General features: G+C 47.1%; 1 protein-coding gene across 2 annotated transcripts in view; it reads right to left on the reverse strand.

Moving 5' to 3' along the window:
• Nucleotides 1-19942, reverse strand: part of PODXL2 (podocalyxin like 2) — a 43699-nt gene extending 23757 nt beyond the window's left edge. For both annotated transcript variants that reach the window (XM_017511963.2, XM_037732588.1), the window contains exons 1-2: nt 19811-19942; nt 8849-9127 (exon numbers count right to left, since the gene is read on the reverse strand). In XM_017511963.2, the coding sequence (XP_017367452.1) occupies nt 8849-9127; nt 19811-19886 (355 nt within the window). In that variant the 5' untranslated portion in view covers nt 19887-19942. The remainder of the gene's footprint in view (nt 1-8848; nt 9128-19810) is intronic.
• Between the last annotated feature and the right edge of the window lie 1183 nt (nt 19943-21125).

Below are 21125 nucleotides of genomic sequence, written 5' to 3' on the forward strand. Positions count from 1 at the left end.
AAAAAAAAAAAAAAAAAAAAAAAAAAAAAAAAAAAAAAAAAAAAAAAAAAAAAAAAAAAAAAAAAAAGAGTCCAGAAAGGAGAAAGAGATATTCCAAAATGTCAGTCATTCACTGACTGAATGACTGGATTGTAGGTGATTTTTTTTTTTTTTAGATGGAGTTTAGCTCTTTTTGTCCAGGCTGGAGTGCAATGGCATGATCTCGGTGCACAACCTCTGCCTCCCAGGTTCAAGCGATTCTCCTGCCTTAGTCTTCCGAGTAGCTGGGATAACAGGCATGCACCACCACGCCTGGCGTGGTGTTTTGTGTTTTCAGTACAGACGGGGTTTCTCCATGTTGGTCAGGCTGTTGATCTGCCCACCTCTGCCTCCCCAAGTGCTGGTATTACAGGCATGAGCCACTGCTCCTGGCCTCTCTACAGGTGATATTTATTTTCTTCTTTTATTTGCAGTTTTAAATTTTTATATGTTGACATTTATTACTGGCATAGAACAAGAATGACAGGGCTTTCATTTTGGTGTCTAAGTAAAAGTGCTCTCTTTGCTGCTGTGTCCACAGGCTCCCCAGCTATCAGTCCATCCTAAGGACATGGACACACCCGATGTGTGAACAGTGACCCAGAAGGTCAAGTCATTCTACAGCACAATCACAACAAGGCTTGTTGTGACACAATCACAAGGCTTTGCTGCACAGAAATCAGTTCCAGGTCCCAGCAGACAGCTGCTCTGATGTCCGCTTTCTCCAAAATTGATCACAGCAATGATAATTAAAGTAGCCGAATGAAGGACTTTATATTGAGGGGAACAGCAGGTGTTGAAGCACAACTCTCAGATTTGAGATGTAGCTCTGCCACTGTGTCATTTAGAGCCACTTAAAAAATCTCTCTAAGCCTGCTTCCTTAGCTGTAAAACAGTGATCTAATCATGCCTGCTTTTACAGATTTCACCACGTTGCTGTGAGATTTAAAAAATCCACGTGAAAATGACATACGAAGTATAAGTACTTTATGAGTGTTCCCCACTCAAGCACAACGCTGTTGTCGCCTGTTCTCTTTCTGTTAATAGTACCTCAATTCTCCTCTGGGGGATACTCCTCCTCTCTTTTTGGTCTGGAATGTAGAACCTTGTCCCTTGGCTTCAGGGACAGCTCAACATGGGCCTGGACAGTCAAATTCCATCCCCATGGCCTAGGACAGATACAGAAATGGGCTCAGGACCCAGTGAGACCATCCAGAGACTGTCCCTGAAGTGCTGGGAAGGCAGAGCTCCCTTTCTGCGGGGTACTGAGACGGGACGACCGTGTGGAGCTACTGGGGCTCTCCAAGCCATTGCCCAGGACCAGCCTGACTGAGAATGAAGCCGGCAAGGGAAAGCCTAGCACAACTGATGGGGCAGGGCAGGCTCTAGCACATGAAGGGCAGCACGCTGAGTGCTGGAGCAGAAATCCTGTCCCTGGACCCCTGTTTTTTAGCCAATAAAGTCCCCTTTTATCCCACAGGCCTGTGAGCCTTCTCAGTTGGGTATCTAGGACTTGCCAACCCCAAAGACTAAAGTGTTTCTTGCAGAACATTTTAATTTGCTTACTCACTAGGAAAATTAAAACTGCATGCGAGACAATTTCCTTAAGGAGCTTAGAAAATGAAAGAGGTAGGCCAGGCACGGTGGCTCACGCCTGTAATCCCGGCACTTTGGGAGGCCGAGGTGGGCAGATCACAAGGTCAAGAGATTGAGACCATCCTGACCAACATGGTAAAACCCTGTCTCTACTAAAAAAAAATACAAAAAAAAAATTAGCCGGGCATGGTGGCACGTGCCTGTAGTCCCAGCTACTAGGGAGGCTGAGATGGAAGAATCACTTCAACTGGGAGGCGGAGGTTATGGTGAGCCAAGATTGCGCCAATGCACTCCAGTCAGGTGTCAGAATGAGACTCCGTCTCAAAAAAGAAAAGAAAAGAAAAGAAAACGAAAGAGGTAGAGGGGACAGTGGGAATAGTCTCGGGATGAGTAGGTAACCTGAGAGACTGCTCCTAATTGTGCATGAATTAACTGGTCAGGCTGTAACTTCATTTGATGCTAGCTGGTAGAGTAGCAATTTGCATTTCATGTCTTTTTCCTTGCTTTGTTGAGGTTGCTCTTTTCACTTGAAATGTCACAGAATCATAATATTTTCAAGCTGGAAAGATTTCAGTCTATTATTTCCAGGTCTCATTTTGCAGATGAAGAGACTGAAGCCAACACTGGAAAAGAAACCAGCTCAAGGTTACACTGCTCATTATCCACCAAGCAGAAACTTCACCAGCTGTTTTTTCCTCTGGGCCCAGGGACTATCACTACAGATGAAGAAGGAGGGCATCAGCTCTATCTGAGGCCCAACAAACTAGAAATGGGATGTATGACAAAGTCGTAGTGACAGAATGGACTGGTTTCCTTTCTCACATGTGCCATCAATGTGCTCCCTTGGCAAGAAGTCAGGCCCAGGGTATCAGTGCTCAGGGATGCCAACTCCAAATTCGGCTCTGCCACACACAAGCTGTGTGGCCTTGGGCCAAGGTCTGAACCTCCCTTGGCCCAGCTCACCATTTGTCAAGCAAAGAGAATAACTGCCGCCTGGCTGAGCTCACAGAGTGGTTGTGAAGTTCAAATGAGCTAACTCAAAATTCTATGGAAAAATGGTGATAAGTACCATACAACATATGTTGTAAATCCAAATTCACTAAGCCTCAGGTTTGCTCATTGGCTGAATGGGAGTAAGGATATATACTTACATTATTCAGTGGAGGTTAAATGAGAACCCACAACCCTTAACATAGTGACTGGCACATACTGGGTGTTGAATACATGGACTGATGTCACAATGATTAAAAGAGTACTTGATCCAAGATTGACTTGTCTGTAGCATGGTTTTCAGCAGTCCCTGATACTGCTGCACGGAGTTCCATGTCCCCAATGGCCATGTTAGGATGGCACTTGGCACAGTTGCTCTGGGCTCTGAAGGACTCCTGAACCAGGCAGGCCCTCTCAAGGTTCCTTTGGGCTCCTCTAACCCCCAAGAGATGATCCACCTTCTTCTCCCCAAGAACCCTTAGACAGAAGCCTGTGACTCTGGGGTATAAGAGCAGAAGAGAATAGTGGATTGGGGCATGCCACTGTCCCTGGGCTGCCTCCTACACCAGCCTGCCTATTCGCTGTCAGCCTGCCACGTTAGCCACTTTCTTGTCTCTGTCATGTCCTAATCATGTGCCATGAAGGTGCTGTGAGAAAACAGAAGCAGGAGTGACTAGCCTGATTTCAGGGCCACTGCCAGTACATGGAGATGTCCCCTCTGGGCAGAAGAATTAGAAAACAATGCTCCAACTCCCATGTTTGGTCAGGAGCCCACCAGCATAACCACTTGCAGTGGTCCTGCTCATTAGGGAGAGCTGGCAAAAGCTTCTGGAAGCTATCCCTCTCAGGCTAGGTGCTGAAGGTCAAATACACGTCTACTAGGACATCAAGATGGAGAAGAGCTTCCCAAGCAGATGGGACAAGAGGAACAAGTACATCACAGGCTTAGGGAATAGGCCGGGCCATTGTCAGTAAGAAGACACTGACTCTAGATTCAGCTCCATCACATCCAAGCTGTGTACCCTTGGGCAAAGTAGCCCACTTCCTCTTGTATCAGTTCAACTCTGCCAAGCAAGGAAGAGAACAAGCTGATGATGAGTTGATCAGATGCATGCTGGAGCAGGGAAGAAGAGGCCGGGGAAGTCTGGGGCCAGACTGTCAAGAGCATTTTCTGCTATGCTAAGTTCAGCCTTTAGCCTGTGAGCACTGGGGTTTGAAAAGGGTTTTGTTTGCTAGTTTGTTTGAGAAGAAGATGGGCAACTGCAGTTTTTTCACAGGTCGAGTAGTATGAAGAAGAGACTGACCTGAGGAAAGGTAAGGACCATGGGCGAGGGGACAAGTCAGGAGAGGAGCAATGAGGAACAGGACTGAACCAGCTCTCTTCCCTGCCCCTCTCCGGCCTCCCACCCTCCTCCCTGCCCCTCCCCGGCTTCCCACCCTTCTCCCTGTACCTCCCTTGACCCCTATACTCCTCCCTGCACCTCCTTGGCCTCCTGCCCTCCTCCCTGCCCCTCCCCAGCCTCCTGCCCTCCTCCCTGCCCCTCCCCAGCCTCCTGCCTTCCTCCCTGCACCTCCCTGGCCTCCTGCCCTCCTCCCTGCTCCTCCCCAGCCTCCTGCCCTCCTCCCTGCACCTCCGTAGTCTCCTGCCCATCCTGGGTAGGGCGATCGGTATCCCCATCTCACAGCCATGCCATGTGCAGCTGTGGTGAGGACTAGAGACAATGGAGGCAAAGGCCTATGCATGGCCCATATTCAATGAATGAGAGCTATTTTTATTCTTATGAGACCTAGTAAAGCCAACGAGAGAGGAAGGGGCATGAACTGAGAGAAAAATAAATGGAAACAAATCCCCTGGGGAGCAGGGAGGACAACAAATTGAGCTCATCAAGGCTTCAGGGTCCTCCACTGTGGTCCTGAGGCCAAGGTTCTCTGTGTGACTGCTTACCTCACACTAGATGTTCAACAGTCTCAACAAAAGGAAAAGGCCAGAAAAAGACTCAAGAATTATCTGGTACAATGTAAAAGTTTGTTTTAAATATTTCTTGGCCAGGCACAGTGGCTCACGCCTGTAATCACAATACTTTGGGAGGCTGAGGTGGGTGGATCACTTGAAGTCAGGAGTTCGAGATCAGCCTGGGCAACACAGTAAAATTCATCTTTACGAAAAATACAAAAATTAACTGGGCATGGTAGCACGCCTGTAATGCCAGGTACCAGGGAGTCTGAGGCAGGAGGACTGCTTGAACTTGGGAGGCAGATTGCAGTGAGCTGAGATCACACCACTGCACTGTAGCCTGGGTGACAGAGTAAGATTCTGTCTCAAAACAACAACAAAATATCATTTCTTTAAGATGCTAAGAGCAAGATTTGTCAATGAACGCTGCCATGGCAATAGATGATCTATATGGAGAAAATAAAATTAGATCCCTATCTTATGCCACACACAAAAATAAATTACAGCTAGATTAGACTTAAATGTAAAAGATTAAGCTAAAGAATAGAAGGGGCTGGGCATGGTGACTCATACCTGTAATCCCAGAGCTTTGGGAGGCTGAGGCTGGTGGATCGATTGAGCCCAGGAAATTTAAGTCCAGCCTGGGTAACACAGCCAAACCCCATCTTTACAAAAAACAGAAAAGTTAACTAGGCATGATGGAGCACACCTGTAGTCCCAGCTACTTGGGAGGCTGAAGCAGGAGGATCGCTTGAGCCTGGGAGGTCAAGGCTGCAGTGAGCTGAGATTGTGCTACTGCACTCCAGCCTGGGGGGCAGAGTGAGACCCTGTGTCCAAAACATAAAAATAATTTTAAAAAAGAATTTACATTAAAAAAAAGAATAGAAGGAAGAAAGGTGCATGTATCTCACGGGAAGAAAGGCTTTTCTAAACATAAAGCAAAGAATAACACATAAAAACATTTTAAAACAAGTAATTTTGCTAGGTGCGGTAGCTCATGCCTGCAATCCCAGCACTTTGGGAGGCTGAGGCAGGTAGATCAGTTGAGGTCAGGAGTTTGAAACCAGCCTGGCCAAGATGGTGAAACCCTGTCTCTACTAAAAATACAAAATTAGCTGGGCATGGTGGCACATGACTGTAATCCCAGCTACTCCAGAGGCTGAGGTAGTAGAATTGCTTGAACTTGGGAGGCAGAGGTTGCAATGAGCTGAGATCATGCCATTGCACTTCAGCCTGGGTGACTAGAGCAAAACTCTGCCTCAAAGAAAAAAAAAAGTAACTTTAAGCTCATAAAATATTTATTTATGCCAAAAATTGTAGTAAAAATAAAAGCAATTGACAAACTAGAAAAATGTTTCCTATGTTTGTCAGAGGAAGGTTTATATCCTTTTCTAGATTTGTACATGGATAAAAAAATATTAAAGACCCAATAGAAAAAAATGGAAAAGTAATAACAATAGCTAATAGTCACAGAGCACTTACAATTGTCAAGTACTGTGCCAAGTACTTGAAATGTATAATGGTATGTGAACCTCACAACCTTGTGAGGCAGATACTATGATTATCTCCATTTCCTAGATGAAAAAACTGAGACTTAGGGTGAGTTACTTGCAAAAAGTTGTATCACTGTTAAATGACAGCACTGGAGCCTGCCCGACTCCAAAGCCTGTTCTCTTAACTACACTGTGCTTCAAATCAAAAAGAAGAGAGATAAGTGGCCATTATTTTTGTGTATATGTGTATTCTATAGAATACACATATTCTATGTACAATGAATATACATATGTATTTTATACATATTTGTGTTAAAATGTACTAGTAATCAAAGGCCATTATAATTTTTCCTATCAAGTTGACAAGGGAAAGAAAACACTTGTTGAGGGGTGTGGTGTTCATTCTCTTGGTCTCCTCCCATATCTAGCCACCTCTCTACACCACCTCCCCTGTAGGCTCCCATCTTCATCCCTTCCCTGGTCTCCCTGTGCCTAGGGATGGTAAGCACTCAGCTGCTGCTAGCCCCAGATCCTTTGGTGGTTCACCTGTATCCAGTCCATACCGTCATAAGTCTGCTGCTTTATAAATAAACTCTCCTTAGATTGTCTTAATTTGACTGGGTCTTCTGTTTCTGTGTGGGATGCTGACTGATACGTCTTTTGACCTATCAATTTTATACTAGAAATTTATCCTGAGGTAACAACCAGGAAGATGTGAAAATGTGTGAGGATATTTGTAGCAGCATCAAAACTGACAACAATGTACGTATTCAACAGTAAGGAACCAGTTTAGTACATCTGATGACCCACATGATAAAATACTACGTAGGTGTTAAAAATCAGGTTACAGGCTGGGTACAGTGGCTCACAGCTATAACCTTAGCACTTAGGGACGCCAAGGGAGGAGGATCGCTTGAGCCCAGAAGTTCAAGACCAGCTTGGGCAATATAGCAAGATGCCATCTCTACAAAAAAATGAAAAAATTAGTCAGGTGAGGTGGCACATGTTTGTGGTCCCTGCCACCTAGGAGGCTGAGGTGGGAAAATGGCTTGAGCCCAGGAGTTCAATGTTGCAGTGAGCTATGATTGCACCCGAACAAAGCAGCAAAACTTCAACTCTAAGCACAAATAAATAAATAATAACATGTTTAAAAATCGGGTTATAGGCCGAGCACAGTGGCTTATGCCAATAATCCCAGAACTTTGGGAGGTTGAGGTGGGCAGATTATGAGGTCAAGAGATCGAGACCATCCTGGCCAACGTGGTGAAACCCCATCTCTACTAAAAATAGAAAAATTAGCCAAGTGTGGTGGTGGGTGCCTATATTCCCAGCTACTCTGGAGGCTGAGGCAGGAGAATTGCTTGAACCTGGGAGGTGGAGGTTGCTGTGAGTCAAGATCATGCAACTGTACTCCAGCTGGGCGACAGAATAAGACATCGTCTCAAAAAAAATCAGGTTATAAATGGATATTTAATGATGTAGAAATACACTTATGAAATATTTTGAGTGGAAACAAATGTCCCTACAATTCCAAGTTTGCATGTAAAAGTGACTAGAACTACGTATCCCCAAACTACTAACAGCAATTATCTTTTAAGTATCAGATTATGGGTGGTTTTTATTTTCTTCTTCTTTTTTCTTTTTTCTTGAGAAGGAGGTTTTTTCTTGTCCCTTAGGCTACAGTGCAGTGGTGTGATCTCTGCTTACTGCAACCTTCACCTCCCAGGTTCAAGCGATTCTTCTGAGTAGCTAGATTACCGGTGCCTACCCCCCGCACTGGCTATTTTTTGTATTTTTAGTAGAGACAAGGTTTCCCTATGTTGGCCAGGCTGGTCTCAAACTCCTGACCCCAAGTGATCCACCCACCTCACCCTCCCAAAGTGCTGGGATTACAGATGTGAGCCACTGCACCTGGCCTTATTTTTTTCTTTGTATTATTTTTGTGCTTTTTAGATTTTCTGCAATGTTCATGTGTTCTCTTATAATTAGAAAAAGTAAATCCAATTAACAGTATCTATTTTAAAAAGAAAAATTATGGTTAAGTTCTGTAACACCTTGCCCCTGTGTGCATACACAATCATAGCAATTCCTCAGTCCCTGCTGAGGTGGGCCTTGTTGGCCCAGGACACTGGCAGAGCAGCTATGGCTGGCTGTGCTGTCTGCACTCTCCCACACATCTGCATCAGCGTCAGTCCACGACAATATTCCAGCTTGGATCCCTAAGCCTTAGGCTTGCTTCAGGACCCACATGTTCATCAGCCCAGCTCTGGTGCATTACAGAGAGAAGGGCGGTTAGAATGCCTCAACTGCTGGTCAGATAGACTCAGGGAAACACGGATCAGCTGACTCATGGCAATCTTCAACAGAGACAGCATAGAGCAGTAGGGAAAAACAAAACAAAGAGCCCCATGGCTTGGAAAGCCATAGGTCTGAATCATGACTGAGCATCTGAGCTGCTGTTTGACCTCAGGCCAGCATTTAACCTTTCAGTCTGTGTTCTCTTGTCTACAAGGGGGATCATATTACTCATCTTTCAGGTTATAAGCATTGTACTGAATTAAATGAGCACAGACTAAGGGCTCCCTAACCAGTGGTTATTAAAGAGAAAGGGCCTCCTGAGCCTGTGAGACACTCAGGGTCCCAGAGCCTTAGCTCTGATATGCAGGTAGACAGCAGTAGCATAGTAAAAACTATGGGGAGAGAGAGGAGATGCTTCTGGCAAAGAAATGGTCACCTGGCATTTTGTCTAGACACTTGGCTGGCACTCAACACATGCTCCATAAGTAAGAAGAGCTACCTGCAGTGGGTCCCAGGTCCAGACTTGAGTCATTCAGCTCCTCCTCCTCTTCCCAGAAGTACTGTGGTGGCTGCAGAATCCGAGATTCTTCACTCTCTTCGCTGGGGAAGCCTGAGCCAGGGGCTCCCAGGCCAGCTCCCAGGCCCATGGTCTCACTAGGCTCCTCTGAGTCCAGTGGCTCCAAGCCAGTGGGTAGCAGGAGGTCCAGCAGGGAGGTGGAGGTGAGGCCTTCTGGGCCAGGCTCATCAGACCCAGCCACACAAGCACCCAGGGATGCTCCTGTGCAGACATAAAAGCCAGACAGTCAGGGGAGGCTAGAGAGGACAAACACTGGTGCCAGGTTAGAGATGTTTTAAATGACAAAGGTCCTGGGGAGGGGGTGACTTCAGTGGACATTCCTGAACACCCAGAGGCTTCCTGTGAATTCTGACAGGCTGCTTTCATTTCAAAAAGGCCAAATGGGCCGGGCGTGGTGTCTCACAGCTGTAATCCCAGCACTATGGGAGGCTGAGGCAGGCGGATCACGAGGCCAGGAGATCGAGACCATCCTGGCCAATTTGGTGAAACCCCATCTTTACTAAAAAGACAAAAATTGGCTGGGCCTGGTGGCACACGCCTGTAGTCCCGGGTACTCAGGAGGCTGAAGCAGGAGAATCACTTGAACCTGGGAGGCAGAGGCTGCAGTGAGCCAAGACTGCGTCACTGCACTCCAGACTGGTGACAGAGCGAAACTCCATCACAAATAAACAAACAAGGCCAAACTGCTTAGACAATCCTATGGCAGGGGCAAGAGGAGACAGATGCAGACGGGCAGGGGAGAGAGAGGAATCACTGAGCCAGCATTCTACTGCACATGTGCTCACTCAGAAAGTGCCTCCTGAGTACCCCATCTCTGCTGGCAATTGTGCTGGGTGCTGGGTCTACAAACAGAACTGAAGAGAGGGCCCGTGCTTTTAAGGACCTAGCTGTTCAACTGGACAGTGTTCCACAGGCTTCCAACCTTAGTTGAAATTTCTTCAAAACTGCATTAAGAACATGATTTGTATGTCAGCAATACAGTATCCTGACATAGTCTTTAATTTTTTATTTTTTATATATTTTTTGAGATGGAGTCTTACTCCGTCACACAGGCTGGAGTGCAGTGGTGCAATCTCAGCTCACTGCAATCTCCGCCTCCTTGGTTCAAGAGATTCTCCTGCCTCAGCCCCCCGAGTAGCTGGGATTACAGGTGTTCACCACCACACCCAGCTAATTTTTGCATTTTTAGTACAGACAGGGTTTTGCCATGTTGGTTAGGCTGGTCTCCAACTCCTGATCTCAAGTGATCCGCCTGTCTTAGTCTCCCAAAGTGCTGTCATTACAGGCATGAGCCACTGAGCCCAGCCTCTGAATGTAGTCTTTTAAAAAAACATGCGAGGTAAGTGTATTAGGTGAATGGGGGTGGGGGGTGGGGGGAACATGAGGTCACAGTTCAAACTCACCCAGTGCTGAAAATTTGACATATTTGTTTAAAATCTTGGATTCTCTCTCTCTCCTAATTTATCAAAACAAGCAAATAAATGGACAGGAAAATTAAAGGAGACATTTTTCCTCCTCTTTTACTCTCCTTAAAGACAGGAATATAGCCCTATTTTCCAGTTTCCAACTCAACCTCTAACTTAATGACCTAACCACACAAATATTACGAATTTGCTGTGAGGCTCCTGGAAAGCTGCTCAAGGCCTCTGGGTCTCAGTCTCCTCGCCCAAAAGACAAGGAAGCTGGATGAAATGATCTCCAAATTCTTTTCCAAGACTAACATTTAAGGACCTAGGGAAGAGGGAATTTCACAGTCTTCCTCTTGCTCTACACCAGATGCGTACTGTGACCTGACTTGACTGTAGTCCATGGCAATTTTTAGTGATGTTTATAATAAAAATAAGGCTAATATTATTGGTGCCATGTGCTTTGCCGAGCAGGCCCTAAGCTTGGTATGTGCCAATACCGCAACTGACCACTGAAGAAAATGAGCATTTCAGACTGTCCTGTAAGTCTGGGTATCAGGGAGTCTGTGCACACTGTGCACCAGCCAGACAACACACAGCCAAGAATGCCACATCTAGCCGCAGGGGCGTATTCTGGGGCATGTGGGTGGGGGATGGGAGTAGAGACTCCAGCAGAAGATACACAGGCCCTGAGGTTAGAGACAGAAGGCTGTTCTATAATAGGAGAGAGGGCTGGTACCAGGAAACAGGTTACACTCTGGCTGACTTCACCACCGCAAGCCTTGCTCTCCTCCTCTATGTAACAAGGACAGCAATTCCTACTGTGCCTCCAGTGTGATGGGCACCATGTGAGGTAATCCCTGAGCCTTGTGTCAAAGCTGCTCTACAAAGAGCTTCACAAACCAAAGTATTCTACAAATATTGTATTATTATCTTACATAAAAAACAGAGACCTGTGAAGTTCATGGCCTGGGGGAAAAAGAGATATTTAAAAGAGACCATGGTATATTCAAATACATTAAAACAAAAGGTTGGGCTGGACGCAGTAGCTTACACCTGTAATCTCAGCACTTTGGGAGGCTGATGCAGGTGGAACACAAGATCAGGAGTTCAAGACCAGCCTGGCCAAGATGGTGAAACCCCATCTCTACTAAAAATACAAAAAAAAATAAATTATCTGGGCACAGTGGCAGGTACCTGTAATCCCAGTTACTCGGGAGGCTGAGGCAGGAGAATCACTTGAACCTGGGAGGCGGAGGTTAGAGGGAGCAGAGATGGTGCCACTACACTTTAGCCTGGGTGACTGAGCTAGACTCCATCTCAAAAAAAAAAAAACTTGTTGATGTGAATAATAAGATCAGAGCGATTCTATGTGGCATCAAAGCTAATCCCGGGGCTAAGGAGGCATCAGAGCCTTAGCATCTGACCAGGGCTGGTAATGTCTGTACCAACCTCTAAGATGCTGTGAAGCTCTGTCTCTCAGTAAGATAATTCACAGGTCCAACTCTGAGCTTTAGAAAGTATCATCATGACTAAAGGGCAGGGATGGGAGCAGGGGCAGGCACAGTGGCTCACACCTGTAAATCCCAGCACTTTGGGAGGCTAAGGTGAGCAGATCAGTTGAGGTGAGGAGGTTGAGACAGGCCTGGCCAACATGGCGAAACCTGTCCCTACTAAAAACAGAAAAATGAGTTGTGCATGGTGGTACACACAAGTAGTCTCCAGCTACTCAGAAGGCTAAGGCAGGAGAATCGCTTGAACCTGGGAGGCAGATGTTGCATGAGCCAAGATGGTGCCATTGCACTGCAGCCTAGGTGACAGAGTGAGACTCCATATCAAAAAAATAAAAAAATAACTAAAGAGTGGGCACGCTGTGACCCTGGGCAGGTAGAAGCCAATGGCACTGCTGTGTTGCCAATGCCCCTGAGGACTGCTCACAGGCCTTCTGCCAAGTCCAAGCCATTCACAGCTCATTTGGAATGTCTTCTGCTCTCCTAGGCACCATGTCCAGGGTCAAAGATTCTGTTTCCAGGCAGGCCCTGGCTCCACAAAGCTGAAGCCATGTTCCTGGAGCCTGTGTCTGAATCCCTGATTCAGACAGAGAAACAGCCATCTCATATTGTGGTTTCTTCAAGCCAAAGGTATTTAAAAGCCAGAGAAAGCCAAGATAATCAATATGGGGTCCACTCCCCTTGAAGATCCCCTTTGTTCCTGGGAGAGGATGAATTAAGGATCTTGGACTCTCTCTAGCTCAGACTTTCCCATGACCTTTTCTACTCTAATTCCCCTTCCCATCGTAGGGGGATTCTAAGCCACTCTTGGGTTTTTTCCTAGCCTGAATATTATAGAAGAAAGCAGTATTTATCCCCTACTAGGTAGATGGGAAAGAGACAGAATGCCATGTCCAACCACAAAACAGTAACTTCTTAAGGTTCCTCCTGAGGCACTATGGTAGAGAGGTTATCCACTGATGTCCCAATTAATAACCTATAATAACACACATCTTTGCAATGAGTCTTTGTAACTCCTCCCATCAATAGATGAAGTCTAATTCTCCACTCCTTGAATTTGAGCTGCCTTTGTGAGTTACTACAAGACAATGCAGGAGAAGTGATGATGTGCCATTTCCAAGGCTAGGCCTCCCTAGATGCTTCTATTCTCTTGGGATTCTGCTCAAGGCTAGCCTGCAGGAAAACAGGAGCCTATGCGGAAGAGAGACAGGTCAGTTCAGTGTCCACCTGAAGTTCCAAAGTGAGAGAGCCAGATAAGACTGGCAAAGGTGATGAACAGCTGATGACAAACTTGAAGGAGTTCAGTTGAGAAAAGAACCATCCAGCTGATAACCTAAATTGCCAAACTACGGAATCATGAGCTAAATGGTTATTGTTTTAAGCCAGTGCTTTCAAACTTGAACCAGCATGGAATCACCATGAGGGCTTGTTAAAACGGAGACTGTTAAACCCACCCTAGAGTACCAAATCCAGCTAGTCTGTGATGGGGCCCAAGATTTGCATTTTTAGCAAGTTCCCAGGTGATACTTCTGGTCCAGGGATCAGATCTTGAGAATAACTGAAACCACTAAATTTTGGGGTGATTGGTTACTCAGAAATAGCCAACTGATACATTAAGAAAAATCATAAATCAAGTTCTCCTTTTGGTTCAGAGTAGTGTTTGAATGGTTAAATTCCACTCATTCAACCATCCATTCATTCATTTATACATTCATTCTTCAACAAAAAAGCCTTTATTAAATGCTTATTTGGACGAGGCATGATGCAAGGCTATGTTGGTACAGAAATAAGAAAGATATGACACCTTTCCCAAAAAGTGTTAGTTTCTACTAGAGAGACCAGGAAGAAAACAAATCATTATGGAATAGTATAACAATGACCATATAACTCTGCTTGAGCCACAGGGTTCGTAGGGCAGGGAGAGAGATCTCAAAGGTAGCTACTAACAGAGCTGCTCATGGCACTGGACTGACTGTGCTCAGGACGCTGTGAAGGAGAAAGGAGACTGGAGAAAATAATGAAACTGGGAGCTCAGGAACATGTGTTCGGTTTCCCTTTCTCTAGGGTAGACACTGATGCCACTCAAGGGGGGCACATGGCTAAAATGCCCGACACTTCATGACAAAGCAAAGCAGTAAGGATGATACAGAAACAGAGGTGTGCAGACTTGACGGGCACCTCCATTAGAATTACAGCCCTCATACTGTTTCACTGCTGGAAGGACAAGAGAGCTCTTTTACAATCCCCTGGCATTTCCCCCTGCACCCATCTGTCTTGCACACTGCCCTCTAATCAGCGTTTCTCAGACTGAAATGTGTGTGTGAGTCACCCAAGTCTGCTGACACAGTAGGTGTCAGTGATGCTGCTGGTCCACGGACCACACTTTGAGTGACAAAGCTCAGAGAGGTCTTTTTAATTTTCTTATTTATTTATTTTTATATGAGGTTTCACTCTTGTCACCCAGGCTGGAGTGCAATGGCGTGTTCTTGGCACACTGCAACTTCCACCTCTCAGGTTCAAGAAATTCTCCTGCCTCAGCCTCCTGAGTAGCTGGGATTACAGGTGCCCATTACCACACCCAGCTTATTTTTGTATTTTTAGTAGAGACAGGGTTTCACCATGTTGGCCAGGCTGGTCTCGAACTCCTGACCTCAGGTGACCTGCCTGCCTTGACCTCCCAAAGTGTTGGGATTACAGGTGTAAGCCACTGTGCCCAGCCAACTTTTTTTCTTTTTGAGGTGGAGTTTTGCTCTTGTTTCCCAGGCTGGAGTATAATGGCATGATCCTAGCTTCCTGCAACCTTCACCTCGCAGGTTCAAACGATTCTCCTGCCTCAGCCTCCCGACTAACTGGGATTACAGATATGCACCACCACTCCCAGCTAATTTTGTATCTTTAGTAGAGATGAGGTGTTGCCATGTTGGCTGGGCTGGTCTCAAACTACTGACCTCAGGTGATCCTCACGCCTCGGTCTCCCAGAATGCTGTGATTACAAGCATGAGACCATGTCTGGCCCAAGAGGTCTTTTTAAAATGCCAAGGTGGGCGGATCACAAGGTCTGCAGTTTGACACCAGCCTGGCCAACAAAGTGAAGCCCCGCCTCTACTAAAAATATAAAAATTAGCTGGGTGTGGTGGTAGCCACCTGTAATCCCAGCTACTCGAGAGGCTGAGGCAGGAGAATTGCTTGAACCCAGGAGGCAGAGGTTGCAGTGAGCCAAGATCGCACCACTGCACTCCAGCCTGGGCAACAGAGTGAGATTCTATCTCAAAATAAATAAATAAATAAAATAAAATACAAATCTGGTTCTATCATTCTATCATACAGGTCAGATCCTTTAAAAACACAAAGAAGGCTCTCACAAACCAACAGTTACCTCCCCTCCCTCTCTGCACCCACCTTCCTCCATCATACTTTATGCTTCAGACAAACTTACTACCCACAATTTCCAGAACACAGCCGCCTCTTTTGCCTTCTGGGTCTCTGCACATGCTCGTCTGCTTGAACATCTGTATCTCCCCATTTCTGTCCTGCCCCACCACCCATCTGCTAATTCTCACTCCTGCCTCTGGTCTTAGCTTCTGAGAAGCTTTCTGTGGCCATTCCGAGTCTAGATGAGGCCTGCTCCTGTCTATCTCACTACACTTTTCCCACCAAACTGTAACAGACCTTCATACGGCCTCCCTTGTAAATGAGGAGTTCCTGGTGTCAGTTCCACCCTGGAATTTCAGTGCCTGGCACAACCTTTAACACACGGTGGGGACTCAATAAAGGTTTTAATAAATAAATAGTAGTCCAGTCCAACCCTCTTGTTTTACAAATGAAGTAACTGAGGTCTTGTGGGATTAATGTCAAACAGCTAGTTAATAGAGAAGCTAAAATTAGCTGGTTTCTTCCCCACAAAAAGGTCTTGTGGATGCTCCAGGAGGAATGGAAAGCTATTACTAGCCAGGTTGGGTACCTTCCTTCCTCCAGAGGATACATGGAAGAGACTATGTAAGACAGCTTAAATACTTCATGCACTTTAAGAGCCAAGGAAAGAAGCCAGAGAGAAGACTAGAAGATATACAAGAGACTATGTAAGACAGCTTAAATACTTCATGCACTTTAAAAGTCAAGGAAAGAAGCCAGAGAGAAGACTAGAAGATATCCCTTTCCAAACATTCTGCCCAGGGTCACCCAACCCAATCCAATCAAGTGAAGAAACCTCTTCTCTTGTAAAAGACCAGATTAGTAAAGTGACTCCCAATGTTTTCACCAACAAGAATCCCCTTTATTTACATTCCTATGTGGCCTCTGTGTTTGGAAATGTTTCATCTATAAGCTGTACTTATCTAAAAGTTATTTTCTAATTTTTGAAAAGTGAATCAGAAACATATAATACTGCCAATCAGATGTGATATCAATTATAACTGAACTTTTGTTTCAGGTGGGCTGACCTTTTATTAGAGGTAAAATTTCTATTAGACTGTTGATTACAAAGAAAAATACAGTCACTCCTGAGCTCCTATTCTATGTCAAACATTGTGTTAGGCCCTTCCTGGAGGTGCAACAAGACACAGATGAACAAGAGACAGGCTTTGCCCTCAGGAAAATTACCGACTCTTGGGAAGTGGAACCTAGGGTCTGTAGGGGGTATCAGCCAATGGAACAGCCCTGCTTCGCAAAAGCAGCATCCCCAGGCCTGGCAGGGAGCCAAAATACAAGAAACAAATCTGGAAAAACTCATTCATGCATTCCAGGAAGAAAAAAGTCAACTGATGGAAAATGTTTATAATAATTAAATAATACATATTGTATAGGTTCCCAGGGCAGCCAGGCAGCCTGTCTTTGAGAGGGCCATCAACTGAAGATCTTTATTTGCATGCTCCAACCACTAGCAGGTATGCTGGGAAAGATGTTACTTCAGCCTTGTTAAACTGACTCTCCCTAAGAATCTTGAAGTTCACCATCTACAAAACCACTGAAAGACTAAACACGGGTTGTCTCTCAAACCTTGGCACTCTGTCTCAGAGCTGAACTGTGGCATGGGAGGTAGAGGCTGTGGTATGGCAGGGGAAGGCTGCTGCCATTTACACCCTACTCTGGCCCCTCGGAGTGGCTTGGGACTCAATAATTCTCTGCCCTCTCCAGGTCAGTCTGCCCAGAGGAGCCTGTTTCCTTCCCCACTTTGGAGGATCAAACACTTTCTAGTCAGTCCAGCTCTCTGTGCACAGAGCTGTGGTCTAATGTGTCTGCCAGGCCTCTTCCCTGTCATTTCCATGGCTCTCATGAGCCCTCACCTCTCGGAGCCTCTCCCACCTGTCAAGATAGGAACCTACAGCCTTCCTCTAACATCTCTCCCTTTTCTTCTTTGTCTTCCCTTCCCAATGGTCTGATAGAAATTGGCAAAGATTTTGAAAACCCTACTGAAGAAAAAGGGGTCTGGTATTTTCCTGGTTTTTCATTCCTTTTCCAGTAAACACTTTCATTTTCTTAAAGTTATTTTTCCCTCTAATGACTGTTTTGTCTTTATATAGACCTTGACATTTTCAAAGACCTTGGCAATGGGTAATTATTTAATAGTTACAAGAGGTTACTTCTTTTCAAACTTGTGCACCATAAGATGACACCAAAATAGTAGCTGAGACCTAGCCCTTCTGTGTATAATTAGTTTTGCACTTAATAATTAATCTGCTTTGAGACCTCACCTGACTTAAAATTTCAGAAATACACTCTATGTGTGATTGGTTTCCTTTTTCCCTCTAACACTTATAATTTTCTGTTACATCATCATGCCTAACAGAGGAGAGAGAAAAAGATGGCACATGAAAAGGATTAGGGGTTCAGCCTCAAAGAACTGAAAATCTGACCCAAACACAGAAAGAGGCAAAGGAGGCAGACTGACATTTGGGGTGGTGGAAAAAACAAGACTGCAGTGATTTTCATGTTTTATCTTACCTTTCCAAATCTGTCCCTACAATCTGCTCCAAGTGCAAACCTCCTTTCTGATTTCCACCGTCAGCTACACCCCACTCCTCCCCTAAACAGGGGTTTTGAAGTCCAGTCTCCCTAAGCTCTTGGCAGACACCAACCTGGGAGGGGCCCTGCAGCATCTGTCACACAGCCCCTCACCCTTGAGTGTCAGCGACAACAACTGCCGAGCTCGGCCACACTACCTCCACTCTGTAAACACGTGAGAAACAATGCTGATAGCTCCCAGAAGGGCTTCCACACAAAGGTGTGTAAGAGACACACTGCTAGACACACACACATGCCCTCCAAGCACGGGGTAAAAAGTGCGTCATGAAGAGCATGCATAGGAGAGAACGGGGAGGCAGGCTGCCCACAGTCCTCATAGCTGGTCACATAAGCACATGGGCAGTTACAGCTGGGCCTGGGTCCTCACAGATGTTGCTGGCCAGTTCTGGCTTATGACTGTCACACAAAGAAACAGCAGACCAATCAACTGATGTTTATTTGTTGAATGTCGCCTTCTTCCAAAGAGGATTTAAGGCATGAAAGAATACAGGTGGGTAGGTGTGAGTGTCTGAGCCAACACTGATGAACATGTTTTTCTGTGCACACCACCTAGGGCCTTTCTTCATCCTTAGACTGACGGTGGAGAAAATGTGCCTTCGCTGAACTGAGCCTTCCCATGACATGCACAGGAGTGTGTGAGGAACCACTATCCCCTCCCAGCCATTTACCCTGGGATTCTGCCACTCTGAGCCCCAGGGTCATGCCATACCTCAAGCAAAGACTGTTCCTCCCTTCCCACAGAGACCCTTCACTAGGTTTCTCTTTCACTCACACACAGCTGCACACAAAGTGCCTGTGTCTTCATGGGCCAGCTGCGTGGGAAGTGTCCTGTGCACACTCCTATATGCACATACACGCATTCTGACATGTGCATTAGAAGTGAAGTTACAGCTAGCTGATGAGCGTGCACAGGCACACACACACACACACACACACACACACACTCTCTTGCTCATCCGGGTACACCTCAGCAGCACCAATCACACCTTAACATGCACTGTAACACACTCTCCCTCTGCCGTGCCAGCGTGTGCAGGAGCTGCTCAGCTATGACCTTATTTGACCCACCTTTGCAGATAGTCCTTTTCCCGGCCATTTCCATAGTGGCTGCCTGCCTCATGGGCTGTCACATCCCTCATGGCCACCTCCCTACACACCAACAGCTTTTAAATCCCCCTCTGCGTTGGAAGGCATCAGGAGGTCTCTTTCTCTCCCAGGCAGACACATCCCTTTCACACCTGCGCCACACCCCCAGCCCGCCGCCCGGCATGGCTGCTGAATGGAAACCACACATCCAAGTCTCACACCTCCCTCATGTTTGAGCTGCGTGGGAGCCTCCCGCCGTGTGCTGTCACGGGCCTTCCGTGGCTGTACGCCCATTTGTGTCAGCTCCTAATAGAGTCGCCCAGAACAGAGGAGGACACCCATTCACTGTGACATACACACACTCCCTCCCGGCAACACCACGGGTAAACAGCCACCCGCGCCTCAGCGTGCCCGCCTCACACTCCACCCGCGGCCCGTGGGACCTTCACAATGCGGCCTCCTCCCCGCGTGGCTGTCACACATTCCCCCTCCCCCAAGTGTGCAGGCACACAATGCACACTCGCACACACATACATGCACATGCACAGGCGCGCGCCCCCAGGACCGCAAGGCAGCAGCCTGCGCACCTGCCCTGCGCGTGGCGGCGTGGGGGACACCGTGCTGTGTCCCGGCTTCACCACCGCGCCTCGGTCGGGGGTCGCCCCGCACCCTAGGCGCCGGCCGCTGCCCCTACGTCCCCACTCCACGTGCGCGCGTGTCGGGGCGGTGCCGCGGCGGGGCCGGGACAGGCGCGCTCCCGGCAGCGCCGCACGCTGGCCCCTTTGTTGGCGGACCGGGGAGCTGTCCAGCACAGCGATCGCGCCACCGCCCGCCCACGCCGGGGCCCTGCAGGCACTCACCCCCGGCCAGCAGCAGCAGTAGCGGCAGCTGCAGCAGCAGCGACAGCGGCCCGGCAGCCTGCAGCAGCCGGCCCATGGTGCAGCCGTCGCCGCCAGCAGCCGCAGCGGCGCGGCTCCCGGGCCCGCGTCAGGGGCCGCGCGGGCGGCGGCGGCGCGCGTCCACCCCATTGGTCCGCGTGGCCGTCGCTCACTCCCGGCACCCCGGGCCGCGTGCCTTGGGCGCGTCCCCGCGGAGACGAGGAGGACGCGCGAGCGGCAGCCCCTCCGATCGGCCCCGGCGCCAGGCCGGCCAATCAGCACCGTGGAGGCTCGTGGGCGTGGCCGGGCCGCCAGCAGACTGGGGCCTGGCACCTAGTGCCTGGGCGCCGCTGTAGCCCCGCGCAGTCACCTGTCTCAAAAAAAAAAAAAGAAAAAAAAAGAAAAAAAAAATATATATATATATAAAGAATTTTCTAAAGTACACTTTTTTTAAATTTTTATTTTATTTTATTTTATTGCATTCTAGGTTTTGGGGTACATGTGAAGAACATGCAAGACTCCAGGTGGGCTGCTGTATCCTTAGTACATAAAACAATGCACAGCAGGTGCTGAACAAGTACTTGTCATCCATTGTAGGAAAAAAATCAAATCATACAGAAAGATATAAAACAAAAAGTATATTGTCTTCTCTTCCATCAGTTCCTCTCCTCCAAAGTGACAGTTTTGTGCATGCTTTTAGAAGAAAATGTACAACCATATAGGATTTTAAAAAATATTTTGACGGATTTGAATTGGATTATACTGTACATAAAGTTCTCTTTGTGTAGTTAATAGTATATCATCTGAGTTCGTTCTGATCTCCTTTTTTTTTTTGTTTGTTTTTTTAGATTTGGTTTTGAAATGGGGTCATGCTCTGTCCCCCAGGCTGGAGTACAGTAGTGTGATCATGGCTCACTACAGCCTTAAAGTCCCTGGGCTCAAGCAGTCCTCCTACTTTAGCTTCCCAAGTAGCTGGGACTGCAGGTGCACCGCTGCCATGCCTGCCTTCATTTGTGTTCATGATGCATGCTAGCCTGGCATGTGGATGTGCCCTGCTGCAATTACCTTTCTCCCATTCCTTACAAAAACAGATTGTTCCCTGTTTTTTACTATCATGATCCATGCTACACTGAGTGTTCTGGTACCTGTCCTGGGGTACGGTGACAGGCCTATCCCTGCCTAGCTGGCTTGGAAAAGTTTAAAGACAACAGTGCAGGTTGGGCACAGTGGCTCACACCTGTATACTCAGCACTTTGGGAGGCAGAGACGGGGGTGGATCACCTGAGATCAGGAGTTC

This window comes from Cebus imitator, unplaced genomic scaffold (assembly GCF_001604975.1).
Source record: "Cebus imitator isolate Cc_AM_T3 unplaced genomic scaffold, Cebus_imitator-1.0 Scaffold457, whole genome shotgun sequence".
NCBI classification, from domain to species: domain Eukaryota; kingdom Metazoa; phylum Chordata; class Mammalia; order Primates; family Cebidae; genus Cebus; species Cebus imitator.